The following is a 15547-nucleotide window of genomic DNA, read 5'->3' as shown; positions in this document are numbered from 1 at the left end:
TCTCTCTCTCTCTGCCAGACAGCCCAGACAGAGGAACAACATGGATCCAAACACGACGGTTTTGCGAGTCAAGCGAAAAAGGGGGACCGACCCCGCAGATGCTTTGTTGCTGGCATGTAAACGGATCCGACCGGAAACGGCCCAGAGCTCAGGCGAAACGGTACCTGAGCCCAATGAAGCCGAGGTGGAGAACTCAGTCTTCAAACTCGTGGCGACCGTAGCGACACAGGTGAGAGGCCCGCTGGCAACGGTGTTAGCTAACCGAGCGCTGCTGGTTAACGTCAGCGCTGTTTGCGTTGGAAACATTAGGCATAGGTTAGCTTTAAGAAAATAAACGTTAGTTGGCGGGTCGCTATAAACGTAAAATTCGTTTTTTTGTCAAACTGACTAGCTCATAGCTGAGTTGAACTAATTAGTGATTGTCGTCGTTGTAAAACAACGCACCCTCTATGCTAGTTGTTGTTAGCATAGCATTACGGCTATTCAGCCAACGTTAGCCATTTATAGGCTCCAAATCGCATTAGCATGTGCTATCGTTAGCTCATTAAGTTGGTGTTGTGATGTGTACAGGCCTCGGAAATTATTTGACTTCATCCAGAATCTCGTTTTAAAACTGTAACATTATTTAATCTAGTATTAAACAAGCAAGTCATGTCCGTCACGCAAGCTAATTATCAAAGGTAAAGATATCCTGGAATGTGCTCTTATTAAAATGTCTACTCCTTTTTGGTGTAATGTTATCACAAGCAAATTTCTGCCTCTATATAAATATTCATATGCGAACCTGTTGTGTTTATGTTCACTGTGCCATTTTGAGAAAAATATTGATTTAGTGATGCTGTGAATGTTTATTTAAAAAAAAAAAACTGGGTAGTGAGATGTTTTTGTTTATTACTTCGTGCAAACTAGAGTTTCGTCCAACTTCCAGGTGTCGGGAATTAAAGCTAAAGAGTCCCTCGTTTTCATATAAGAGCTCAATAGATTGTCATTTTCATCTCATCACCAGGATGCTCCCGTTCAGACCCAGGTCCGACAGGCTTTGGCTCGGCCTCGCATGGCCCACGCAATGCGCCCCTCTGCTGCCAGTTCCAAAAGGATAATTGGGGACCTACGGAGCACAAAGTGGAGCACCCGGAGGGAGGAACGCTACAGGATACTGTCCAGTCACCGTACAGGGCTGTCAAGTCCAACTGAGCCACAGAGCCCTCAGACCAATGCCCCTGAGAACGAAGGGGAGACTGAGAAAGAGCAAGACAAATGTTGGGGTCTTGGTGAAATCCAGGTGGTTGATCTCATACATGAGGATGCAGAGGAACACGGCAAATCTTCTTCCAAGGTGAGTTGATGGTTATTGTAGCTGACTAGTGATGATTGTTTACGCTACAAGAATATGTTGGGGGTTTTTTTTTTTTTTTTTTTTTTACTGTTGAGGTGTAAATCCTTTAACATTTATTAATTTTGTTCTGAATGGTATCTTTTTGTTGCTCAAGGATCAGTATTACAACAGTGTAAAACATGAAAATAGTTTTAGAAGTATGATAATAAACAGGAATCATAATCAAAATATGTGTTGGTACTGGTATCTAGCTGTGGGACATTACCCAGTCAGTACACAGTATCTTGGGGGTCAGATCTGCTTACCAACATCCGTGCCTGGGAAGTGGATGAGATGTATGGGGCAGCAATAGCTGTGGAGGTAAAGCAGGTCATCCACTAATCATCTGATGGAACATTGGTGGTTGAATGCATGCGTGTGGTCGAAAAATGTGGCTTGCAGTGTAAACTGCTTTGAGAGGTTGATAAGTCTAGAAAAATGCTATATGTGTAGTCCATTTACCATATATTTATGTTGGTGCAGCAACAGAAGCTTTCTTCAAGCTGCCCTGAAAAAAAAAACTGCATATTTATGAAATGTTGTCCCATTAGGTTGCTTCTGTTCTCATTACATACAATTGTAATGCCAATTCAGTAAATGTTAACAGCCATAACTCCTTGCTTCTCTCCTTGATCATAGTCAAAAATCCTGCAGAGTTCAATATGTAACGAAAGGTTAGGATTACTGAGAAAGTAAATAGTAGCAGCATAATGCTTCACACCTTGTTAATTAATAGTTGAAATGATTTTTCTATATAAAGAATAGATCTGTACACAAATGCTTTACGTGTTTAGCCCCTTATGGTATTGTGTGTTACCTGCCTTGGTTAATCTGTTAGATGTTACATTAGGCATTAGACATTTTTTAACATGGATAGCCTCAATGGTAATTAATTAACTCTCATGCTCTATTCTTCTTAAGACGTTGCCTTCGGATCCGGAAGTCATCCTGTGTAACAGCACAAAGATGCTGCGGGAGCATCTGAGCATATCTGGAGAGGGACTGGGTGAAGAACACCGAGAGGACGAGGACTACGTCTATGATCTTTACTACCAGGAAACAATCACACCAGGGTGGATCCAGGACATCCTGTCTGTCAGGGCCTATGCTGATGAGGGAGAACTGGTGTGTGTGGATGGATGGACAGGCGGATGAATGAGTGCTGAAATCGGAGTGAGTGAATGAAGAAATGGGTGAAATAGAGCATTAGAAATGGGGAAAGCAAGGGGTCTGAGTTCACACCCGTTCTGTGCTAACTGCTTGTGAAATCTATTCAGACAAATCAGCGAGAGTCATCTGACATGCAGCTGTTCTTGATTTTATATATATATATATATATATATATATATATATACATACATACATACATACATACATACATACATACATACATACATACATACAGGCCAACCTGTGAAATTTGTCCCTGCTCTGTCTTATATTTGGGTTAAGTCTAAGCAGTGGCCCTGAATCTAACACTGCTTCAGGTCAATCAGTACAGTGGGCTTGTTTCTCCATGTGCTGTTGTTCTGATGTGACAGATGAGGCCACAATATATAAAATGAGACTAATGACAGTAGTGGGGCATATTTTTTATTATATGTAACCCAATAATATAATATATAATAAAAGTCTATATGTAGCACTGAAACTGTTGGTGACATTTCTTGCAGACTAAATATGTTTGCCTGAATATTGTCCCATTTGAGAACCATTTTAAAATCCATCTTAAATATTTATAGAGTGCTCAGCAGGTGACTTCATTTAGACAGTTGAATAAAGTGATTGTCTAAAAGGTGTTCATTAGGGTTAGATTTATAATAAGAAAGGCTTTATTTTATTATTAATACATTTTCCCAGCCTACTAAAACAAATAATGAATTAACCAAAATGAGGCTTTCAAAATAAAGGGATGTTGTTTATCTCAGGTGCCTGACCTTGTGGTTCATGAAGAGGAGGTGTATGAAGATGAGGATGATGAAAATGAGGAAGGCAACTGGAGGAATGACTACCCTGATGAAGACAGTGATGCAGACAGTGACAGAGAGGAACGCTATGGTGGTATGTATTTATTACTGTGTTGAGCCTGTGTAGATGTGAAAAATATTTTTTCTCAAACTGTGATCTACATGGAAGATGAAATATAGACCGGACATGCTTTTGTTCACTTTGTGGTGCCTGACAGACATGTGTAGACATGTCCCAGCCTCATACAAGACTTGAAATTTCTGTTACAGAGGCACATTACTGATGTGTGTCTGGAGAGACAACGTGGACTATTTCTAATAATTAATCATGTACAATAGCATTTCCAAATGTGAGGCACTCATCCCAGTCCTTGCTTGTCATTCATCGGCTGATTTCCGCCTCGTGTCCTCAGGTTACTGGGAGGAGGAACACTCGTACAGCCGGAGGAGCTGGGAGAGCTACCAGAGGGAAGTGCTGCATGAGCTGGGCTGCCGTGGTGAAGATAATGATGAGGAGGAGGAGGATGATGATGATGGAGACAAATACAATTCCGATTGATCTACCCCCTTAACCCACACTGTCAGTGGATCTTCCCAATGCCCTCTCCTTAGATAACACCGTACTCCATAGACATCTGTGTAGTTGAGAGAGGAGGAAAGCAACTGCTAGAATGGCACACAATATGGCAACATGCCTGACAAAATTTTCTTTAAGAAATGCAATCTTAAAATGTAGCAATTAATGTGTAGCACTCATCAGATTTTTATTACGTTCCTAATTTCAAGTATTATTAACATCAGTAAAAATGTAACAGGTAAAATTTCATGTGCCAAAGTATAACAAAGTCACTGAGTCACAAAACGTGTAGACAACCAAAATGCACGTTACTTACATACCACATCACACAGCTTTTTAGTGTGAAATCATCTCTCTCTTTACTACAGATTCTTAAGGAGTAGGTGTTATTTCTAGAGGGATCCAGTGTCTTTTTTTTTTTTTTTTTTTTTTAATTGTGGTGGAGTGATTTTGTGTGTGGGTGTTTGTTCAAAGTGGATGCGTGTTAGAAATATTGCACATTAGTGTGATATGCCTCGTATGCTTTGTGCTGTTAACAGTTCTGTTAGTGAGATGTCTTGGGCCGTGTGTGGTTGCAATTTAGGGTGTTTGCATTTTGTGCATGGTAGTGTTTGGGTGTGTGTATGTGTATGTATAATTGTGTGTTAGATTTCTGCATAATTCGAAAGCGTGTTGCAACTTTTTGTGTTGTGTGTGTGTGTGTGTGTGGGTCAGAAATCCCCCTTGAATTTCTTGGATGCTTGTTGAATTCAACTTTTGTAAATATGTAGATGTGTATAAAAAGAAAGCTTTCAAAATAAACATAAAACATATCTTTTGTCAATTTTTTTTTTTTTTTACCTCCACCATCAACACAAACTGGTTCGTTTTGAAGAATTTATTGATTGACCCTAAAATTAGATCAGTTTGGAGGTTGAACATATAATCTCATCATTCAAGATCCAGAGACAGTATGCAGCCCAGTAACCCACAAACTCAAATGTTCTGTTGGAAGTGGGGGAGGGAAATGTGACAAAATAATGGAAAACTGAGATTCAGCGTTATTATTGCTGGGGTTAGTGACCTCATGAGCTGTTTTGCTCAGTTACATTCCTGAGGTGATGCAGTGTTATTTTTCTGAGGTAGGCCAGTGATGACAGGTGTGTAAAAATCTGTCCCAACTGGTATGAAGTTTTCAAACTGATGCATAAAGTATTTTCCTTTTTTAGGCTTAGGAAAAATCCCTGACAATCAATCTTTCTCATCTGGAAAATGTTCCTCTTATGTCCAGGATTTAGGGTAAACTCTGCTGTCTAGGAGGGGTTGAAATGCAGATGATGAAATAAGGTTTCATTGACATTAAATGGATTTTCCATGTCCAAAACTGCCTGTACTGCAATCATTTGGGATGTAACTGCACATTAAAACTTCACTTCCCTTAGTACTCAACAGTTTCCTAATGATTATACACATACGTATTATGCATCTTGTGGCCACATGGTACTTGTGTGTGTTACGTACAGTCAGACCACTGGACCAGGAGAACACCAGTGCCAACGCACAATCTCATTAACGGCACAAGATCGAAACCAGAGGTGCAATTTAGGATGAATTGACAGAGTAGATTCTGAGATACAGTATGTATGAAGCAGAGTTTACTTGAGACCATTTAGAACAAAGGTCGGAGTAATGTTACACAACTGGACTTAAAGATGGATAACAATAGAACTACAATGGATAACTAAAATGCTATTTTGACCCACTTCTCAATGTGTTGAGGTCTTGAACACAGCACACTGTGTACTGATTTAGTGTTAAACAGTTTAAAGCAAATACAAGGAACAGGAAGTCTCCAGCTTCCTACAATGCCAGAGTGGACTCTGCAGACACTGAACCCACCTCAGCTGAGATGCTGAACAAAAGTTAAAATGCAAAGAACACACACAAAGAAATACTATATAGTGGCACCAAAATGACATCAAGGCAGTGGCATAAGGATGATGATTCAACATCTTCACATAGCAGCAGACAAAAAATATTTTCTTCCCTTTTATCATTCAGCAAATGAATGACAGAGAATTTATGATACTTTAATTCTCAGTAAAATCATCACATTCATACACACACTGTTCATAATATGTTTCAGTTACAATAACTTAAGTCCATACCATAAAATGCACTTGCATCATTATCAGGTCCCTGTGGTCGTCTACACAGCACCTGTAAAATCTCACAGGCACATGCTACTCAAAAGGCATTTATACAATTACCTATAAACTGAAAAGGCAAATCGTTTTTACTGAAGGTCATTAAACAGTGGGATGAAGGAGTGAAACTGTAATAATATCCACAATATGTAATATATCTGTACTGACTCTACTAAAGTTTGAAATCCTCCAATGTCCTTGGATTCCAGGATGAATCTGCAAGTGAACTTGTGCATCTGTGGCAGGATTTCCAGTGTTGTAAACAAGTCAGTGAAGTCCGAGAGCTTCAGCGTTTGTGCAGTACAACAAAAAAAAAGAGTCATAAATCCAGATTCCCCTGTCTGGTCCCTTGGTGACTGTCAGCTTTGAGGATGCAGAGACTGCTGGGTAAAGTTTTTGAAGTGCACTGGATGCTATTCACTTTTGTCCATCTCTGTCAGTACGCAGTAGCAGGAGTACTGGGTAAAGTGAGTCAGAGATCCTGCAGTAAGAGACAACAACATGTTGTTAAGAGAGAGCAAAGAGTTGAAATGACAAGTGCTGGCTGTTGCCTTAGGGCTGTGTAGTACACTCACGCAGTAGCTTGGTGATGACAGGCGGTCGCTTGGACTCTGGTAAATAGACACCCAGGAAGTAGACAGGAACGCCTGACAAGGCAATGGCAATGCCGATCAGAGAGTTGACCGTGTCGCTGTAGAGAGGCACTGCCACCAGGAAAACAGCACACAGACAGAACACCACCGGGTACAGTAAAGTCAACTGTAGAGAGAGAAATCAAGAGCGTGAGCTAGAACCGCAACAAAAAAAACAACTTATTTTAAAGGTCCCATATTGTATAACGTGAGATGTCCATGTGTTGTTTGATTATAAAGCAGGTCTAGGTTCTATATTAATACTGTGAAAGTGTCAAAGTGCTCAGTCCACAGAAAAATGCACACAGCCTGTATTCAGAAACTGAGCCTTAAAACCAGCCGTCAGGACATCTGTAACTTTGTGATGTCACAACAAAGTCATGCCCCAAGCGCCACCCACCTGAACCCACCATGTGACCTTGCAGGATTTGGTTTCTCTGAGTGTTTGCCTGAAATCTGCCTTATTTTTATTTGTCAGAAGAGAGGCTCAGAGCCTCCTCTCTTCTGATTGGCTCACTGACCTGTTGTTACTAGAGCTCCAGAGAGAAGCCTGAGAGAGGAGATGTAAAACTACATTAAGATAGTTTTTGGTTCTTAAAACCACAAATATATCTTCTTAAGGATCAAAACTTAAAATAAAACAGGAAAAGTGTAAAATATGGAACCTTTAAAAATCTTTGCTTTAATGTGATGACTATGATTCAATTATTTTGAATATTTCTTCCCTTATTTGAACTCTGCACCTCTCCTGTACAGAATTTTCTACTATTATATGTCCCAGACCCAGATAAGTGGATGAATGGATGGGTGCTCAGGATAACACAGGTGTGGTTAACTGGTCTGACCTTCAGAGGTCTGGGTCTGTCAGGCTCCTTCCAGCGGAGGTAGATCTGGCCGGCAATGGACAGACCCATGAAGAACCAGTAGCTAAAGCTGTAGTAGTTGATGAGCTGAAAGACGTCCTCCACTGTCAGGTAGATCAGTGACATGACACACTGGACAGTGGACAGAGGAGGAAAAGGAGGATGGGAACAGTTAAGGAAGTGCAGCCAGATACTTTGAGTTTCCATTAACATTATTATTTTAATAACTAGTTTGTAGAATAGTTTCAAATCAGCTGATACAGTGAAAGAGACAAGCATAGTGAGGAGGCTCCACCTTACAGTATACTGTCATTAAGTGGACATTTCCTGTACTTCCTTGACCATATACATATGACTGATCCATATTCATACATTGAAGATGAGAGCAGGGACCGGAGTGAATCTCTGTATGTGGATCATGGACAGAGCGTCTGGAAGGTGACCCTCACGGGAGCCCACGAAGAACAACCTGGATGCAATACACATGAATTAAGACTGATAAAAGCAAAGTGATATAGTGTTATACTGGTCATATAAAAATGAATCTGTAAGCCATAGTAAGTAAGTAGTAGTAGTGTGTGTGTGTGTGTTTTGTACCTGGATGCAGCGATGATGGAGGCGTTGAGGCCTCCGTAGCAGGAAAGAGCTACAGCGATGGGGATGGTCCAGCTCATCACACCAAGAGTATGATCTGCAAATGTCTGAACCGAGCACATAAACTGGTTTAGCTGCAGGTTCATCTCACACACACACACATCCATCTTCTTCTCCATCTGATCACCTGCTTTAGTCAAAGCGCTTTACATTTTGTTTACTCACCACTGCCACTGCATCACTGGCCAGTATAGCGCTAACATCCAGAACAGCATAGTAGGCCACATTGGTGAGGATGTAGATGATGGTGACAATGGGCATAGAGATGGCGATGGCCAGGGGAAGGTTCCTGGAAACGACAGGATATCAGAGCATTACCAGGCTGATTCAAAAATTTTGAATTGCCACTACTCGTACATTCAAAAGGAAAAATGACCTTTCAGGGTTTTTGATCTCCTCAGTAACAAAGTTGAGAGTGTCCCAGCCAGAGTAAGAGAAGAGAGCGGAGTAGAGTGCCAGTGCGATGTCACCAGGATCTGTAGACGATCCCTGAAAGGACGATTCAAAGTTGGTTGTGTAACCTACGACACAGACACAACAATTAAAGGGTCAGTCAGTGAAATGTTATTGCATCCATCCAAGGAAAATGATCATAAAACTGTTTGTGTCCTTGAGGTTCCACTGTCAGTGGCTGCTGAGATTCAAACTTCCTTGCTGTTTCAGCAATGCCAGTATCAATAAAGTTATGCAAGTATTTTATAAATTAAGCTCACCAAGCGTTTTCCTCTGACTGTTAGGACAGAGTAAGGTTCATGTCAGCAAATATATTTTACTATAAAGTGGTAAAGTGTCATTCCTTTCTTGTATGAGTCATACTACACATAGAAGTCATGAGACAAAATGTTGGTGTGGAGCTGTGGATCAGACACGACGCTGAACAATGTATTGAAATCACCTTCCCAACACTTAGAAGATGCTGGAAATCCGTCGCCATGTTTAATTGGAATATGGAAACACATCCCATATGTGTTTTGTCGCCATGCAATGTTAACAACTCACCCTGGCACAGCTTGACGATGCCAGTGGCGATGATGACAATGAGGGCCGCCACCTTAGCATAGGTGAAAGTGTCCTGCACACGGGTGCCCCACTTCACATAGGCGGAGTTGATGAATGTCAGTAAGCCTGGGGAGAGACAGGAAGGTGTTCACAGGTGTGCTCAGTGTTGAGTCCAGTCCTGCAGGAACAGGTAGACAGACACGATCAAACAGCAGTGGGATGCAGAAGAGATGTCACATGTACTTACATATACACGCTGCAGCGATGAGCCTGGCTGCTGTGTACGGCGGTTCGCATGTTGGGAAGAGCGGCTGCACCAGGTAGTTTGCAAATGTAATGGCGATAACCGCCTGGCTGGTGGGCTCGATAATCAACAGAGACGTCCACAGACGAATAAATGCAATGAAGCCGCCAAACGACTCCAGGATGTATGCATAAGATGCCCCTGATTTGGTGATGGTGGTGCCCAGCTCAGCGTAGCACAGGGCCCCCACCACAGAGAACAGGCCCCCAATAACCCAAATGACTAGCGACAGCCCGTAAGAAGCGCTGTAGAACAGCACACCCTTGGGGGAGACGAAGATGCCAGAGCCGATCATGTTTCCTACGATCAGACTGACCCCGTTGAGCAGCGAGATCTCCTTCTTCAGCTGCATGCTCTCTTTGGGCGCCTCCAAAAGATGCGAGGAGTGGCCAGCACTGCCATTCGACTTCTTGGATTCTTCCCGGTCAGTCATGGCGCTGTTGTCTCGGCGCTGAGCCAGCGAGAGCAAAGGACAGACTGTGGACACTGTATGTCCTGGTCCCTATCTGGCAACCTCTGGAGCACCCTGTACAAAACATACAAATGTACCAAGTCATTACCAATAAGGTAAAGAGGAGCTTAATGCTAAATGATGAGTCAGAGCAGTGTCCTGTGGCTGGTACTTAATCTCTAATGTATCAAACGCCTGTAAAAGAAAGGTCATGGCTCAAGCTCAGAGTATCAAGGGAACGGGAAAGAGGTTTTGGATGAGCAGATAACAGAGAGGGCAGTGACAGTGGAAACATTAACTGCGGAGGACGCTCGTAGGTGATTCAGCAGAGCTTCTCTTTGTGCTGCTATACCATTGTCTGAATCTACATTCTTCTCAGAAACACACAGAAGAAATTAAATATTAAAAAAATGAATTACAAACTAAAAATCCACTTCCATCTCTTAAAGGTCCCATACTGTATAAAGGTAGATTTCCATGTCTTTTTTGATTATAAAGCAGGTCTAGGTTCTATATTAATACTGTGAAAGTATCAAAGCGCTCAGTCCACAGAGAAATGCACACAGCCTGTATTCAGAAACTGAGCTTTAAAACAAACCATCAGGACTTCTGTAACTTTGTGATGTCACATCGAAGCAGTCACCGCCCTCAGTCATGCCCCAAGCCCCGCCCACCTGGACCCAGTATGCGACCTTGCAGGATTTGGTTTCTCTGAGTGTTTACCTGAAATCTGCTGTATTTTTATGATCACACAGAAAACATTCAGCCTCTCTTCTGATTGGCTCACCGACCTGTTGTTACTAGAGCTCCAGAGAGAAGCCTGAGAAAGGAGATATAAAACTACACTGAGATGCTTTTTGGTTCTTAAAACTACAAATATATCTTCTTATGGATCAACACTTCAAATAAAACAGGAAAAGTGTAAAATATGGGACCTTTAATATCTGCCACAGCTAAACCAAATCAACTCCCCTCCCCCTCCCCTCTTACCCTGTGTGAACTGTTCATCTGTCCTTTACTACAGCAAGAAAGCCCTGAGGGTCACAATCAGGCCCTCACGGTTTATTGAAAGGACATTTTAATCAGAGCAAAATCATTAGTGACAACCATATTTTAAGCTCACACACACGGAAACAAAACATTAAGACAGAATGCCACAGAGACATTTAGTATCCTGGGGCTGTTGTGAGGGGTTGCAGTATCTGTTTGTCCAGTAATCCCCTTATAACTTATGTTATAAAGGATACATAAAGTTAAATTGGTTTGAAGATGGTGTCATTTCAGAGAATGATGTGAACTGTCTCCACGCAGGGCCGAGAGAGAGGAGGGGGCATATAGATGAGGGAGGGACTAGCATGGGCTGTGCTGCATGTAATGTAGGTGTGGAAGGTCTAATTTATAAGACAGTAATATTAGCATAAACCAGACTGGAGGGTCAGTTATTATCACAATGGGCTGGTGCGTGTGTGTCCTTGTGCATGTGAGGCTCATGCTTCCGTTCAACCATTAGGCATCTGCTCCTCACCACCACACCACCTGTTTACCTGCTGATGACAGACCAATCAATAAGTCAAACAATCACACTGCTACTGTTCACTTAAATCTCATCGCTCAACAACAGACACATCAAAAAAGAAGTAACACTATTTGTCTGAAGGCTGAAGTCAAGCCACATTAGCTGAAATGTGAAGGTGTTGGTGGTGTGAGTCTTCATAAGTGTATGTGAACTTGTGTGTGTCTGTCACCTGTGAAATGTGTCAAACAATATGCATCGTGGTTAAAAATTCTGAAGACGTAACATAGGTGTGATGCACAGTGAACTTTGTAATACTTCCAGTGCTGGAGCACATGGTGGGACATCCAGGGGGCGTTTAAGATGCTTTTCATGTGATTGTGATGTCCTGGGTTGGAATTTAGCCCAGGACCTTTGACACATGACACCACCTCCTTCTTTTTCTAATACAGGCTAAAAGTACCGCTCAACAACCTAAAGAGACAAACAGGAAGCTGAGTGTACTGCAGAGTGCATCAGATGAAAAGATCAACATTGTTAGAAGTCCAACCAAAGACAGAAGAAAGGAAAAGAAAAAGAAAAAGGTGCAACGTCTTCTCTGCATATGATTCAACAAGTCACACCAGCTCTATGAGCAGCTTGAAGACTTCTGTATGAGATCAGCGCAAAGTTAATAATTTATCCACTTCCAGACTTCCAGAGCTGAAACAATTGGTCAATTGGTCTTCTTGATTTTCTGATAGACAGAAAATTAATTGACAACAACGTCATCAATTTGCTGCTTTTCTCTTGCTTTTTCTCTCAGTTGGTCATACAAAGCCACTTAATTGCATATCAGCTTTAGAAAATTGTGACAGGCACAACTTGTAGATAAAACAGTTAATCGATGACAAAATAATCAGCAGCTAGGTACAGTATGTAGGTATCTGAGAAACAAGGTCAACAAGGTGGGAGCAGCTACAGGAAGGTAAACAGAGCTAGAGCTGCTCATAATGAAAACTATTCATCTACTTCTTCACTCTTTCAAACCTGTGACAGTTGACACTTCCTGCCTATGCTGTGTTCAGTCTATTACCAAAATCTATTATCAGTGGTCTGCTTTCAAGAACAAAATGTCATTTATTAATATCACAACTGTAAGAGATCCCTTTCTCAAAGTTGGATATTCTGCAAACAAGATTACATTTCAAGATTAAAGTAAAAATGTGCAGACAAACTTTGTCAACCTAAACAAAGCCAAACTATTTACAGCACATTACTGTAATCACAAAGTGAGCAACTTTTAGACTTAGTCCAACCTGTATTATATGTGGAAAAGTGGGTGAAAATATCATTTGTTTAGGCCTTTGTCATGCCTATTGAAATATTATTTTAAATTATTAGGCTATTTAAATTACTATAATTAATTTGTTAAAAAAAATATTATTATTAAAATATTATTTCAATAGGCCTATTGTGTGCCAATCTTACACAAGATCATGCTAAAGGTGGATAAATCTTTCAACCAATAATGACCCAAGCTACTTTTGGATTAGCTTCAGTTTTAAGGCTAGGTCAGCAGGGATCTGTCTATTTCCTGATATAATGTTACTTCCCTGGAGACACATGACAGCTAGGCTATATAATAATAAACATCATCATATAAAAAGACATCTTTAACCTTACCATGCATTCCGGGCCAGCGTTGTCTCACTAAAATAACCAGTGCCAAGTAACACTACATTACTACCCTACACTTCCGCTTCTACCTTTCACAATAAAGCCACAATTCTGTCTGTCGCAACTTCGGTGGAAATAAGTTATTTCTCTTTCTCTAAGTATTTTACTGAAGTTAAGTTTATGTATATAGTCCAAAACCACATAATGGTTTACTGTTTACGAATCGAGGTTAAATAGGGGTAATTCAAAGGGAGAGCCCCGTTCTACCGATAGCTGTCCTTCATGAATTAAAAAAAAAAATTACAATGAATATCCTGTTATTAAAAAGCTATCATAACAATACGCCTGTTTTTTTTCTGCATACCTTAGCGTGTTTCGACCTATGGTTTCAACTGCAGAGGTTAGTCTGGTCTTTGTTTTGATCCACTACATCACGGCTTTGAACCCAAACGATAAAAAAAAAAATGTCTGCGTCCACCTCGCATCAATAAAAATCACCTCCACTGTCACAAAATACACAATGTGGAGAAATAATTCCCAATTTAGTCTTTCACTTTGAATGTCTCCCTCCTCATCTCCGGTTCTGTCTCGCCTTTCTGCGGTTCGCTTGTCTCCGGTGCAAATAGACGCGACTTCCCTTTTGTCCCGATGTCTCTAAATCCAGGTTATCCTGTCTTCACCGGACACGGCGACACTGTCCCGCTGTAACAGAAACAATCCCCGCTCAGCAGAAACAGGCTCGGGACATGTCCCAGTCTTACCTGTGCTGGTTTGCCTCCTCCCTGGGCGGTTTGAAAGGCAGCCAACAGTGTCCGCTAACAAACGCATCAGCACCGGTAGACAACTGCTGCTGCTGCCGCTGCCGCTGCTGCTGCTCAGAGGAGGCGTCATGTGACCTGCTAGACTACAGTAGGCCTGTGCATACATTACATTATGGTTATTGTCAGGACACAGCACCTTCACTTACTGAAACAAACATTTTGTTTGTCATCCAGCAATGACCAAATTAATCTATAGCAATGCAGGAATCCGTGAAGTCATTATTTGTTTGTATAACAGGTTTCCATCACAATTTATCAAAAATGCTTAAAATGGATTAATAATTGTGAAGAAATACAAGAATCTTGAACGGTAATGATTAAAAAAAAATACTCATTGAAATACAGAAACATATGACATATATGGTCCTAAATCAAGGATGACACCATGTATGTCACCTATAAGGGGATATATTAGTGTCACATACATCCTCTGGATATACGATAGCCTAAGTGTGAAATACCTATGCGAAATACCCATAGTAAAATTTGCATGTCTTAAAAATATCTATTATGAATTTTATATGGTACGCTATAACATGTTGCAACCAATAAAAAGTGCTCTTTTGGACCCCACTGTATACATATAAGCATACATACATAAACATATATATTAGTATGGCCTAGACATATACTGTATGCCAATATATGAAATTGGTCCAATATCTAATATGTTTATAATTATTTTTACATATGTGTTTATTTTATATGCACATATATTTCATATATTTCATATATCATGAAATGATAAATATGAAATTCAATATATGCACATATAATACATTTGCTAATGGGAACACTGAATTATCAGTATTGTTACAATCAAATTGTTGGTATGGGGCATGGTATTTCCCATGTCAATATTTCTCTATTATATCAACATAAACAGTCTCATGAGCTTTTGCCATAAAGGCTGACACAGTGTTGGTGTGTGAAGAGAAGACATGTAATTAGAGTGGCCCTGCTAGGAGCAGAGGACGGGCCCTTGAACAGTATGTGCCATGTGCCATTGTTATGTTACTGAAGTGTCAGGGATGGTGAAACAGATCTACACACAAACACACAGTGAAGCGGCAAACTGGGGTTTTGCTGAGGGTAGCACACAACACAGCGATGTGCTGACATGGGTTCATGAAGTACAGAATCCATTCATAGTGATTTCATGCATAAGGTAAAGAACAGGGATGTGCTGGAAAGTAGTCCCAGTTTTCCACATCAGGTCAAAATGTACCTTAGTGAAAAGCTGGTGGAAGATGAAGCAGGGTTCAAGAGGAAAACAAAGCTGTATTAAACATGTGTTTCAATATAAAAAGTCAGTTTATTGTGTTGCATTTTTTTTAATTTAGATTTTGCCATTGTGAGAAGGAGGGAATTAAATCATACATATCACAATAAAAACAAAAAACACCAACTTATTTCTTTGTAACACAGAAACTGCCCAGTTACTGTCACCTGCAGACACAGAAACACCACGTCAGTGAGCACCAGTGTAAGCACAGTACCATGTCACACTTATATGAATATACAGTTACTTCTCTGGTCATGCTGG

At 40.8% G+C, this 15547-nt stretch overlaps 2 protein-coding genes across 4 annotated transcripts; one reads left to right on the top strand and one right to left on the bottom strand.

Moving 5' to 3' along the window:
- On the top strand, positions 1-4731 carry slc7a6os (solute carrier family 7 member 6 opposite strand). The gene is made up of 5 exons (XM_056377936.1): positions 1-229; positions 1007-1336; positions 2297-2500; positions 3304-3436; positions 3756-4731. Exons 1-5 carry the CDS (start codon positions 41-43, stop codon positions 3899-3901), a joined length of 1002 nt encoding a protein of 333 aa, XP_056233911.1. The 5' UTR covers positions 1-40; the 3' UTR covers positions 3902-4731.
- Positions 4330-14067, bottom strand: slc7a6 (solute carrier family 7 member 6). Of its 3 annotated transcripts, none has more exons than XM_056377901.1 (10): positions 13942-14067; positions 9501-10083; positions 9254-9379; positions 8631-8775; positions 8420-8543; positions 8198-8301; positions 7973-8069; positions 7583-7732; positions 6681-6864; positions 4330-6586 (listed from the first exon to the last, which is right to left on the bottom strand). In XM_056377901.1, the coding sequence occupies exons 2-10, from the start codon at positions 9988-9990 to the stop codon at positions 6519-6521; spliced, it is 1488 nt and encodes a 495-aa protein (XP_056233876.1). In that variant the 5' UTR covers positions 9991-10083; positions 13942-14067; the 3' UTR covers positions 4330-6518. The 3 variants fall into 3 exon arrangements, with proteins under 3 accessions (XP_056233876.1, XP_056233897.1, XP_056233887.1); XM_056377922.1 differs by lacking the exon at positions 13942-14067 and adding an exon at positions 13545-13901; XM_056377912.1 differs by lacking the exon at positions 13942-14067 and adding an exon at positions 13187-13243.
- Positions 14068-15547: the final 1480 nt, after the last annotated feature.

Source organism: Seriola aureovittata, chromosome 1 (assembly GCF_021018895.1).
Source record: "Seriola aureovittata isolate HTS-2021-v1 ecotype China chromosome 1, ASM2101889v1, whole genome shotgun sequence".
Classification (NCBI taxonomy): Eukaryota; Metazoa; Chordata; class Actinopteri; order Carangiformes; family Carangidae; genus Seriola; species Seriola aureovittata.
Note: the sequence above shows the minus strand (reverse complement) of the source record. Positions and strands in the feature narration are given on the sequence as shown.

What these genes read in the sequence shown, in the direction of transcription:
- slc7a6os (XM_056377936.1), top strand. Translation starts at nt 41, where the DNA reads ATGGATCCAAACACGACGGTTTTGCGAGTCAAGCGAAAAAGGGGGACC. An exon ending in ACGGCAAATCTTCTTCCAAG is followed by an intron (nt 1,337 to 2,296) that starts GTGAGTTGATGG and finishes ATTCTTCTTAAG; the next exon opens with ACGTTGCCTTCGGATCCGGA. An exon ending in ATGCTGATGAGGGAGAACTG is followed by an intron (nt 2,501 to 3,303) that starts GTGTGTGTGGAT and finishes TGTTTATCTCAG; the next exon opens with GTGCCTGACCTTGTGGTTCA.
- slc7a6 (XM_056377901.1), bottom strand. Translation starts at nt 9,990, where the DNA reads ATGACTGACCGGGAAGAATCCAAGAAGTCGAATGGCAGTGCTGGCCAC. An exon ending in ACAGACCCAGACCTCTGAAG is followed by an intron (nt 6,865 to 7,582) that starts GTCAGACCAGTT and finishes CTCTCTCTACAG; the next exon opens with TTGACTTTACTGTACCCGGT. An exon ending in TGTCATCACCAAGCTACTGC is followed by an intron (nt 6,587 to 6,680) that starts GTGAGTGTACTA and finishes CTCTTACTGCAG; the next exon opens with GATCTCTGACTCACTTTACC.